The following is a 12,253-nucleotide window of genomic DNA, read 5'->3' as shown; positions in this document are numbered from 1 at the left end:
TCCTCTAACATCCTCTCCCCCTCTCCCAGCACCTTTCTTCTGTTCTATCCTTCCTTCCTTTCCTATTTTCTCCTCTCTTCTCTTCCATTCTCACCCCTATCCCCTCCCACTCCTCTCCTCACCTCCGTACCCCCTAGCCTCAACTCTCCTCTTCTCTTTTCCCCTCCTCTTTTGCTCCTCTCCTCTCTCCTCCTTCCCTCTCTTTTCCCCTACCTTTCCCTCCCCTCTTCTCCCCTCCTCCCCTGCCCACTCCTTCTTCTCTTCTCCTCCCCTCCCTCCTCTCCTCTGCCTTTCTTCCCTCTCCCCCTCCCCTCCCCTCTGCTTCCCTCCTTCCCTCCCCTCCCTTCCTCTTCTGTCTCACCCACCTCCCCTCCCCTCTCCCTTCTCATCTACTCCTCCTCTTCCCACCTACCCTCCCTCCTCTACTTTTCTTTCCTCCCTTTTCCTCTCCTCCTACCCCTCCCTCTCCTCTTTCCTCCACTCCTCACCTCTCCCCTCTCCATTCTCCTCCCTTCTCCCCCTTTCCCTACCCTCCTCTCTCTTCCTGTCCCCTGTCCTCCCCTCCTCTCTCCTCTCCCCTCCTCTCTCCTCTCCTCTCCTCTCCTCTCCTCACTTCTCATCCTCTCCTCTCCTCCCCCCTCCTCTCCTGTGCTTACCTTGAGTGGAGGGAGTAGATCTATTACGGCTTATCACTAAAGGACAGGCCTACGCCGCTTGCTGGTGAAATATGGCTGCTGTCACGGCAGCCGGCGAGCGCACGGCCCGTGCACGGCGCCCCCGTGGCTTGTGAGGACGGGGAGGAAAGGGGGGGGGGGGGGCTGTGGGGGTGGGGGGTAGGGGGTAGGGGGTGTGGAAGCCGGTATCAGACCCACCCCCCTACCCCCATCCCCCATAATTCAAATTAATGGAAAGATTTTTGGGCGTGATGCCGACCACTTGACAGTGATTTGGCACACAATTAACCTTGTGTCTTTCTCTGCTCTGCTCTCGCCCCTCACCTCCCCTCATCCCACCCCATTCCTCCTCTCTCTCTCTCTCTCTCTGTCTGTCTCTCTCTCTCTCTCTCTCTCTCTCTCTCTCTCTTTTTGCTGAGACAGTCTTCCCCCCTCTCTCTGTCTCTCTCTCCCGCTCTCTCTTTTTGCTGAGGCAGTCTCCCCATCCCCCCTTCTCTCTTTCTGCCTGTCTACTGTACCTGTCGTGGTCCTTGACACTGGCTTGTTGGTTATGAGCTGAGAGGATGTCATACCAGTTTGCCTGCACTCCCCGCTGCCCTTTGCCAGATGAATTAGCAGAAAAATTACAAGCTTTCATCAAGTGTGAGCTGCCCTCATTTTACTAGACAATTTAGACAAATTAAATTAGAATAATTATAAAAATATAAAAATATAAAAATGTATAATTTATAATAATTATTGATAATAACAACAACAATAATAATAATAATAATAATAATAATAATAATAATAATAATGGTCCAATGTAGTCGTGTTAGGTACGTTTTACACTTTTTCTGAGTTTCCGTCCACATATAATTTCTTATCGACAGTAAGTTCAAATTTCCCAATTCTTTAATCTCAAATGGTAGAGTAGTTGAACATATTTTAATCAAACATGTTTCTTTTTTACAAAACAGAGCAGAGAGATTTTGGAGAAATTTGTTCACATTCAGATAATTGTTTTATTGAAAAGTTGGCCAAAAAATCGGAACCAAACAAAATATCCCAGTATTAAAAAAGCTTGTTCAACATGTAATATATTTTTAGTACAATAACAAGGCAATCATCAAAATAAAAAAAACATGACATGTCATCTTTTTAGTACAAAAATAAGGCCATCTTGAGGTTACCTGATCATTACGTCACAGCAAGCAGAGTTTCCATTAGAAAAAATTGATGTTCTGAAAGATTTCAATTTCCCGGACAAAATGGGAGAGATTCCGGTCAAATATTATCTGTGTTTATTGAGCTTCAAAACATTTGATAGGCAGGCCACCTAGAGAATGTATTCATGAAGACATGTAGATGTATAATATTTTAATTGAATATTCAAAATAACATAAGTGCTGTTAGTTAAGCTCTTTTAAAAAAATAAATTAACTACAACTACTTGAAATCAAATAATTTCCGTTTGTGAACAATAAGAAACAAGTGCAGCAGCATTCACACTCAGCAGTCACATTTTACTAAAAATGATTTAGATCAAATCAAAAACAAAATAAATATGACAAGTAGGTCTAAACAAATAATACGTTTGTGGTGTTGTCCGTTTTCGTGGGGACCAACCCCCAAACTATGGATGTATGTGTCCCTGTCAACGATGCATCATCTTTCTGCTTCTCTAATGGACGCCGTGCTTTGTGCTTTGTCTCCGCTCGTGTGTGTGTGTTTACTGTGTTTACAAGCACAACCTGTCCACGAGGGAGGGGGCGGGGCTTAGGTCTATATCGATAAACGTGATCGTTCAGAGGTGAAGCTTTCAGATCAGCCTTAGATGATCCAAACTTATTGGCTCCCCGTTGCAACTTGCCAAGCGCAGAAATTAGCAGATCTGCAGATTTTTTATAGCAATGATCCACCCAGCACTCATTCAAATTGTGCTTGAAAGGAATTATTTTTACCGGACATTATGACCGGAGAGATTTAAATATGTCGGACTTCAACAGATTTTCCCGGTCAAAAACTGGCAATTACCGGAAAACGCTGAACAAACAACATTCATTTTAACACGTTTATTTTAACACGTATGATGTGGTTTTGAACTACAGAGAACCAGGAAGGGAGGGGGGGAGGCGCAAGAACGGTCCTGCCCCTGTGCTTGGATGACCCTCCCTACACACTCGCATGCTCAACACTTGCTCGCTCATCAAGTTAAGTTTTGAGACGGGGATGGAATAGACAGTGGCTGAGAAATGAGCGGAGAGAGCTTGTAACCCCCCCCCCCCCCCCCTTTGCAGCATCCACTGACCAGAGATCAGCTCTCACAGCCTCAGTCCTATAACCATTACCAGACCATTACCAGCGATTGTCCCGTCTTCTTGTGATTGATGAACTTGACCAAACAACCTATCAGATCTGGAGTGGCCACAGGAGTGGCCAATGAGATTTTAGGAGTAGCCGTGGCCGCCCCAGGCCACCCCCTAAAATTCAGCAATTTTAGGGGGTAAATAAAAACCAATAAAAACACCAATGAGTTCTCCCTCATAATTATTGACGGATACATTTCATTTCATTTTTTTAATAAAACATTGATGATTCCAAACGTTCTCATCATTGATGAACACCCACAAAGAAGATTATATTGTTTTGAACCAGTACGTTGCTGTAGAAATCACCCACTTTAGCTGGGCGCACTCCCGCGAGGTGCATGCAATTCTTGTGGCACATGCAGAATTCAGCATAACGTCTGTTGCGATCGAGGGTCACTCCGAGTCCCCCGTGTCCACAGCGAGGTTGGGGCAGAGGGATGCTGTCATTTTTTTACGTAGATTTAATGCTTGGGAAATAGATTGTATATAAATAAAGACATGTTTACTTCAGATGAAGCATCTTATTTTTGTCGTTTGTTGTTAATGTTTTAAACAAGTACTGCGGTTACCGGTGCTTCATCGGCTCATGTGTTTGACCAATCACCGTGGAGCACTAACGTCACTAAATGTTCCTCTTGTGTCGTTCAGTCCCTGGCCTGGAAAAGCGGTTTAACAACTACGATCATTCCTGGATCATGCAGTACAGACACAAAAGAAAGTGACTGTTCCTGAGAAGGTTAGAAGGTTCTCAGGACTTCCTGCGCTGCGAAAACACCTTCTGTGACCGTTTATCGTTTTGGGGTTTTTGTGAAATGCAGGACAAGTTACAGTTTTAGAGTGTCCATTAAATGCAGCATCAGCCCGAGTTGTCTGTCTACTAGGTATGCAGTGGTACATTGGGCCCATGGTTCGATATGTATCATGGTACTGTAACGGTACGGTTTCGGTATCTATACAGTATATTAAAGAAAATAAATAAATTAATAAATAAATAATAATTTAAAAAAAGTTAAAAGGTATATGTTTTTGCCATGTTTCAGATAGTTTTAGCCCTAAAAATGCCAAGAACATTAATAATAACAAAAATCTGAGCAAAATCAATAGGGTTCCAGTCCATAATACTAAAAATAATAATAGTAGTAGTATTATAGTTTATTCCTGAGGGGAAATGCTGTTGTTGCAGCAGCATATACAATGGCTAAAATATATACAGAATTAAATAAAACGTATTGAAAATCAATACAATTATAGTAATTAAGCTCAAAAGTTAACATAAGCAGCTTTGCAAGTGCTGCTCCCTGTTAACTTTTTTATGTTTATATGTAGATATACTATTTTATTTTTTATCTCATTTTTGACATGCACTGTTCTGTCAACTTCTGCTCACACCTGAACCCCCCCCGGGGATTATAAAGTGTTATCTTATCTTATGTTATTATAAAACATGTGACAAAAAAATAAAATACAAACTACTTCTTGTGGATATTTGCCATGATAACTGTTTACCATTTGTCAGAACTGACGGATCACATTAACATTTACTACAATAGCATCAGATATCAGCCAGTACATGATACACACTAAACCAGTCATGTTCCTATTAATGTTATTATAACCAAAAGTAGTAGTATTAGTAATAGTCAGAGGTGTTGTTGTTGTTGTTTTGGACTTGTGTGCACTCTGCAACATCTGTGTGGACAATGATGGATCTCCAGCCGATGACCTGTTTAAAAGAGCATTTGTCTCGCTCTGCCTCCGCCCTGCAGCTTCCCAGCTCCACTTTACACACTGGTTTACAGCCCATTTCACCTTGGGTTCCAGTTCATAGCACCCAGCTCTCCCGCAAAAAGGTGGTGGAGTAGCTGAGGAAAAACGGAGAGACCACGTGTGAACCTGTGGTGGAAGGACGGGAGAGAGGAAAGCAATCTGAGTGAATAAATAGGTTTAGGAAGATTCGATAGTTTGGGAAGATGGGCTCGTTGAAATGGCTTCTGGTTTGAATGGCCGGGGGATTCAGTTTGTCGCAATCTGCCACCTCATCGCTAGATGCCACTAAATTCTACACACTGCACCTTTAAAATACACAAAAAAACCCATCAGAAACTTAAAAAAAACGCACAGAAATACAATTAAAGTGCAAATTGGTAAAAAATGTATTTCAAATAAATATTTTATATATTTATATATAAATATGTTGTGTGGCAAATAAATAAATAAATAATATATTATGTATAATTAATAAATAATATATCATACAGGCACTCCCCTCCACTCCCACACACCTTACCGTAATTTCAAGCATACTGTACTTGTAGTGGGTTTGTGTCAACCATCTTTAGATATTATTTTAATGTCACCTTTGCACCATTCACAACATGTTCATACAGTAGTGTACTGTAATAACCAGAATAGAGGAAATCAGCTCTAATACATTACTGAGGTTTGCCTACTGTAAACACAGGTAATCCTTTTTATTTATTCTGAATAAAGAAAAGGTCTCAAGGAAACTCCAACTTGATAACTTTGTTTTAATTTGCATAACTCTTACATATCACAGAACATAAAAATACAATTGGCGAAAATTTTTAAAAATGATGTACCAAAAAAATTTAAGTTATCAAAAAAGACCCTCAGATGAGCATTTTAGTCATCGAATTCTTCAAAGTGTGGCCGTGGTTCGGGGACATCAGCGTCATCATCGGAGTTATCAGCGGGGTCATCAGGAGCTGTAGAGGGCCCGGGTAAGGGAGATGACGGTGAGGAAATGGGGCAGGGGTCGCGGTCCTGGGTGTAGCTTTCGAGAAGAATCCTGTTAGAATCCCGCTTTCACTGCCTCTTTCACTCTGTCTTTATCCTTCAAGATCGTCCAAATGGTGGAATGCGGCAGCTCCAAGTCAAGTGCAATCGCTTTAACTTTCTTACCAGCTTCATAGTCGTTTATGATCTTCATTTTCAGCTCAAGATCGGTGGCCTTCCTTTGTTTCTTGGCGCTTCCTCCAGGTGAAGTCATGCTCTTCTTTTTCGCTGACATGTTGTACTACGGGGTGCACAGTAAAGTACACATTTATAGATGAATTATGTGGTCTTTTTGCGAACGCTAGTGTAGTGAATACCGACCGACTGCGAGAACGAGACTGAGAGAGGGTTCAAGTTCAAGTTCAAGTTCAAGAGATTATTTGAGACATACATACACATACGGTCGTACATATATGCAGTGAAATGTCATGACACCCGGTGATTACGCACAAGCTCTATAAGCTCGAAAAATACTCAAAGTGATGCGATGTATACAGTATTTGTAGTATATATAGTATATATAGTGTATAGTATATATAGTATATACTGCATATTGTATATAGTACATATAGTGTATATAGTGTATATAGTGTATATAGTATATATATAGTGTATAGTACAAGTATATATAGTATATATAGTATATAGTGTAGTTAGTATATATAGTATATATAGTGCATATAGTATATATAGTATATGTAGTGTATATAGTGTATATTGTATATATTGTGAATATAGTATGTATAGTATATATAGTATATATAGTGTATATAGTATATAAAGGGTGATGCGAGATGAAAAAACGACGCTTTTGACGCTGAGACGCCGCGCTGCCGTTTCCACGAGCAAAGTTCTCGTAGAGCATACAATACTGAATGGTATCAAAGCTGGTTGTAAGTCTGCGCAGTCGTGCTTGTATATTTTTATAGAAAATAAATATATTGTATGGGCATTTCTATGATATTTCAAGCCATTCTTACTTCTTTTCAGACGAATATGTAATCCAGCATTATTTGCTGGTATCTGCCTGATACCAATACTGTGCATCAGATATGTGCCATCTCCAGTTATAACAATGAAATTTTGTTATTGTATTAATTCATATATTATGGATGTATGTGATTATTACAACTAACATTTTATAAGCGTATAAGGTGTTTTTTTACTGCACCATGCAGAAGCAGGCAACAAAACGACTACAGTTAGTAAAACTCACCTTACCAAAAAAATCCTGCAATAAAGCAACAAAAACAAATACAAAACCACAATAAAAGCAATCAGCAGACCTAAGCAATCAGCGGAATGATGATGAATGATGAGCGTGGGATGTGAGTGTGACAGGCAGCTCGGTAAAGCTGGGGTGAGCAGGCGATGTGCACGATCAGCAGAGTTTTGTTGAGAGGTGTGGATTATCTCTTTCTCCGGTTCCGCGTTTCAGCGCCAGCGACGTGGGCAAATGGTGGACGAGGACACGTATGACAGCGATGTGACGGCCGAGGAGCACGCCGCCTGTCAGAGTGTGTCTAAGAACACGCTGGGGTGACACCGCCGGGCCTAAGCGGGTTGTCAGGCAAAGGTCTTTAAAAACACGGAGGTGTATTATTAGTTCTTCTGAGCCCTGATACAAAGTGATAACGTGGACGTTTCCCAAAGTAAAACGCAACGAGACTCAGTCATTTCCGTCAGGGAGCCTCTCCTTGTTAGAGCTTAGTCGTTGGAAAATACGATTGACAGAACTGTTCTAGTCCATGGGGCCTTTCTAGCACGGCAGAGTTGATCAAGTCAAATATGGAAATACTTTTGACCGAATACACAAGGATCTATCGCTTGACGATATTTTAAGATACGCAAGACAAGTAATCGTAATGCGGATGTTGTCCAGAAAGTCCAGAAAATTAAAAGTTAAATGTAATTTTTTTTTAATTTTAATTTTCATTTAACATTTAACTATGTTGCAGTATTACAACCAAAGTCCCAGACGATATCATATCGTCTTATATCTCATATCACAATATCTGTATTATTTTGAAGTTATTTATAGATTAATGGACTAATAAAGAAGAGACCGACATGTTAATCAATTTAATAAATAATCGTTAGTCACACCCCTAACCCACACACACACACACACACACACACACACACACACACACACACGCAGAGTTGCAGAGAGTGCTGTGTTGTTGTTAGCGCAGTAGCACGGTTCTCAGTGACTCACGACTCAGCCGTGTAAGGGGCTTAGCAGGAGGTGGGAGTGGATGAGCAGCGCCTCGCTTGTTTAAGCTGCATTCACTTCAAAGCAGATGTGCATTATGTTCTCCCTATATCTCTCTCTTCTTTTCCTCTTTCTATCAGCCCATTTCTCTCTCTCTCTCTCTCTCTCTCTCTCTCTCTCTCTCTCTCTCTCTCTCCGGGTCTGTGAGCGCGTTCGCGTGCCTCACGAGCGCCACGGCGAAAGTCACGACTGTTAATGTATCGTGATCAGCTCGCTGAAAAAGACACTAATCTGTGGTGAGGGAAATGGGGCAGGAATTAGCTCTTCTTAACATCTGCGGTATCTCCCCATTTTATTTCCATGCCTTCTACGGCTGCATCCCAACTCACAACAACCAGCGGTTGTGTAGAATGATGCCTGCCTTTCTTTGCAGATGACAGATGCCCGCATTCATATTTTTTGCTGCAAGTGATGATTCATTTCATACTTGACACTAAGCCCTGATACACATGAATTGAAATTCCTTCTCGAACATTTTGGCATCCCCACAATTAATTGAATTCAAATGAGGAGGAATTTCAATTCATCTCCCTCAGCATTCAGCCAGAAATGGCAGAACTGAAAGGGAATGGAATGCAAGCGTAGGTATCAGGGCTAATTACAAGACATCCATCAAAAAAACTGCCCCCCTACTCCTGCTGTTTCCTAACGCCCTTGTGTCTGTTTTTGCTGTAGACGATTGTCCGAGGGAACCGGCCTCCAAAGGATGCCTCCATCAATGGTCTCCTGGAGGAATTTGACAACATTTCAGTCACACGCTCCAACTCCTTACGTAAGGAGAGCCCGCCAGGCCCCCACCAAGCTGGCAGCGGCTCCAAACCCCCTGGCGGAGGCCACCTCAACACCCCAGAGGAGAACGGCTTCAGCCATTACTACTCCCGCTACTCCTGTGACCTGGACACCTCCAGCAGGGACTTCTCCCTGGAGTCCGGCAAGCCGGGCTTCTCCGTGGAGGCCGACTGGACCGTTGGGAGGCATTACCGTTTCCCCAAGCAGAACGGCCACTCGCACCCCATACGCAGCCACTTCTACCCGGACGCCATGCCCCAGAAATCAGACTACACCAAGTTGCCCCCAGACTACCACACTTACCTGGAGAGCAAGGGCCGTTCGGCTGACGAGGTAGCCTCCACCGTGGGCAGCGGGGTGGGCTCCAGCGGCTACTACAGGGCGTCTGTTGGTGGCTCGTCCAGTCAGGACTACCGGGACACGTCGGTGGGCACGCCGTCCCGGGCTTCGCTCCACAGTGAGCAGATCAACTACCCGGACAGCGAGTGGAGCTACAGCGTCCTGCGGGACGACTACGAGAAGCGGCCCAAGAGCTCCTACGTGACTCAGACCAGCCCCACGCCTGCCATACGGCAGCGGTCCCGCTCGGGCTCCGGGCTGCAGGAGCCCAATGTACCGTATGGGCCATCCGGTGCTTTCCGGCACCCTCCTCAAGCCCACCCCTACAGCTCCTACACCTACCCCCGCCTTTCAGAGAGCCTCACCAACTCACAGACCCTAGCAAAGGTATTGACGCAAGCTCCTCAATTCTGCTACCTCCACCTTTAAGTCTATTTTCTAACCTCAGGCAGCATATTCGCCACAAAAATCCTAGACCAAATAATGATTAGTCATTTTACACACAGCGAATCATGTAAACTAGTGGTTCTTTATGTGGGGTCTTAGGACCCCCAGGGGTCCTCCAAGAGATCCCAGGGGGTCCCCAATAAAACGATTCCTATACTTCAATACTATTTCAGTAACAAGGTGTTACACCACGTGTTATTGTGCGTGTCATTCTGTGTTACAGAATGACACGCACAATAATGACTCTTTTTATTATAGTTTCATTGTTATCTCTGTTCTCTGTTCAATTCTTCTCAGATTGATGTCCCAGAGACAAGTGGGATCTGTGGACTAAAGCAAGGGTTGATAATCCCTGGTGTAGGCGATCAAATTAGTGGGTAGGATGTTATCATATAACTCCTAGAATTCCTAACAAACCTTGATAAACATTGTTGAGAAAATCACATGGACGTATCAACACTCACCCCCTCACACCATACGCCATAACTCACTGTCCTGTGTCCTGCCACTGTTCCCTTGCTCTCTCCAATTCTCTGATTTCTTTGTCTTTCTCTGTTTTGCTCCTCTGTTGGTCGAGCCCTCTCTTTCTGCCCGTATTACGCTGTCTCTCCTGCTAGATAGATGGTGTTAGCTATTAATCTCTCCTTCCCGTGTTCGGAATTAGCCCCTCACAGCCACCACTCGCCTTGCATAGAAATCAATTACCGCCGCACACTGACCATCAAACTGACACAATCGAGAGGGGTGAGAGAGAGAGAGAGAGACGGGGAAGGGAGGAAGAAAGAGACAGTATCAGAAGGACGAGGGAGAGGAGAACGAGAATAAGAGTGGTGGTTTCAGAGAGGAAGTGTCTTAAAAGAAAGTCTCAAACACGAATAGATAAGATGGCGAGGAGGGAGGATGGGGATGGATAAAGAAAGTCGGTGTGTAAGATGGATGTGAAAAATAACTACGGGGGCGGGGGGGGGTCTACGTCAATCACACGGCAAAGACAGACAGACGGAGAGGGGAATAATTCTAAACACAAATTACATCTCAAAGGGCTGGGGGACACGTTAAACCGCCACCCCCCCCCGCGAGCGACCACGATGCTTATCACGTCTTAAAGACGAGGCTCTTAATTAACGCTCATTATCTGAGGAGATCACTCCCAGAGAGGCAGCAACCACTTATTTGCGATGTGAGAACCCACTCACGCCAGGCACAACAGGCGAGATCAAACCAACACCAAACTGGAGGAGTGAGCACACAACGAAAAGCACTGCAGACTAAACAAACACACAGTGAACAGTATGCGGAGGGAACTGTGCATCTAGACTGAAACTGGGATAAATGACACATTATGGACTGATTAACACACCGAGGAAAAGGGGGAAATAAATACAACCCTATGCTTTTTATACCTGTGAACTCTAGGGCTGGGTTAAAAAAATATCAATACTCTGATATGATTCAATTCTGTTGTTTCAATTTCTGAATCAATTTAAAAAGTCTGAATCAGAATTTAGTTTATTCCACCTGGTGCATTCACATGTACGAGGAATATATTTATTTTATATTTGTTTATTTTTTGTTTATGTTTATAAATCGAATCGAAACGTGAGAGCCTGCCTTAGTGAACACACACAGCAGGAATAGGTATAGGTATACGTAGGAATAAAATATGTAGGTATAAAATGGTCCTCTGCATATTGGACCATTTTATTTCCATGCGAGCGCTGGCTGTAAAACCAGGCCCCCCTGTGCAGCCGTTGTTTTAGTAACATACGATAACGCCGTGCTCCAGTGGAGCAAGAGGACAGACCTGCGGGCTCCTGGGGGGAAGATTCCAGAGCGACAAATAAAACAGCGCTACTCAAAATCCACTCATTACGTGCTGGATAACGTAGCGGTACAGTCCTGTACTAAGAAAAGAGAGAAAAGGTGCCGTCAGCTCATAAACCCCAAATAATATATTGAGGCGATAGAGCCCCCAATAGTGCACCCCTTTCTTTTTTACCTTGTGTAGTTAAAAAAAGTTCTCATTTAACCGTTTCCCATTACCCTTAATATGAAAGTGAAGTGTGTGGCGCAATCACACACCATCATCCACTCTCCCCCCTTCACACACTTGTGCGTCCAGTAACCAAAAGGAAAGCAGGCTTTTGCTGATGTAGATCCCGGGGTGCCTTGATGAAAAACCATTTAACCTGCATGCCTCAGTAAATAGCCACTCGGGAGAAATACTCTCTCTTTCTCTCATTCAAACACACACACACACACACACACAAACATACACACACACACACACACACACACACACACACACACACACACACACACACACACACACACACATAAACGCACACACGCACAAAAAAACAATCCCGCAGAATGCCAGAGTAGCAGAACTGGAGGTGCTGTATGTGCTCATTTCGCCACGACATGATTCCCTTTCTAAGGAGTTTTGCTTGAATAGGAACGGTTTCTACTTTGGGTGGAGGTGAAGAAAGATGTAAAAACCCTCCCCACGTTGTACATTCTGTCCCCATAAAACACATTATTTTCACATTGTACAAGCCCTAGGAATACAAGTACATATT

General features: G+C 43.5%; 1 protein-coding gene across 1 annotated transcript in view; it reads left to right on the top strand.

Moving 5' to 3' along the window:
* Positions 1 to 12,253, top strand: part of pak5 (p21 protein (Cdc42/Rac)-activated kinase 5) — a 101,421-nt gene that overhangs the window by 66,778 nt on the left and 22,390 nt on the right. Inside the window, exon 3 of the mRNA XM_080024576.1 lies at positions 8,772 to 9,611. Coding sequence (XP_079880702.1) covers positions 8,772 to 9,611 — 840 coding nt within the window. The remainder of the gene's footprint in view (positions 1 to 8,771; positions 9,612 to 12,253) is intronic.

This window comes from Zeus faber (assembly GCF_960531495.2).
Source record: "Zeus faber genome assembly, chromosome: 2".
In the NCBI taxonomy this organism is placed as follows: domain Eukaryota; kingdom Metazoa; phylum Chordata; class Actinopteri; order Zeiformes; family Zeidae; genus Zeus; species Zeus faber.
Note: the sequence above shows the minus strand (reverse complement) of the source record. Positions and strands in the feature narration are given on the sequence as shown.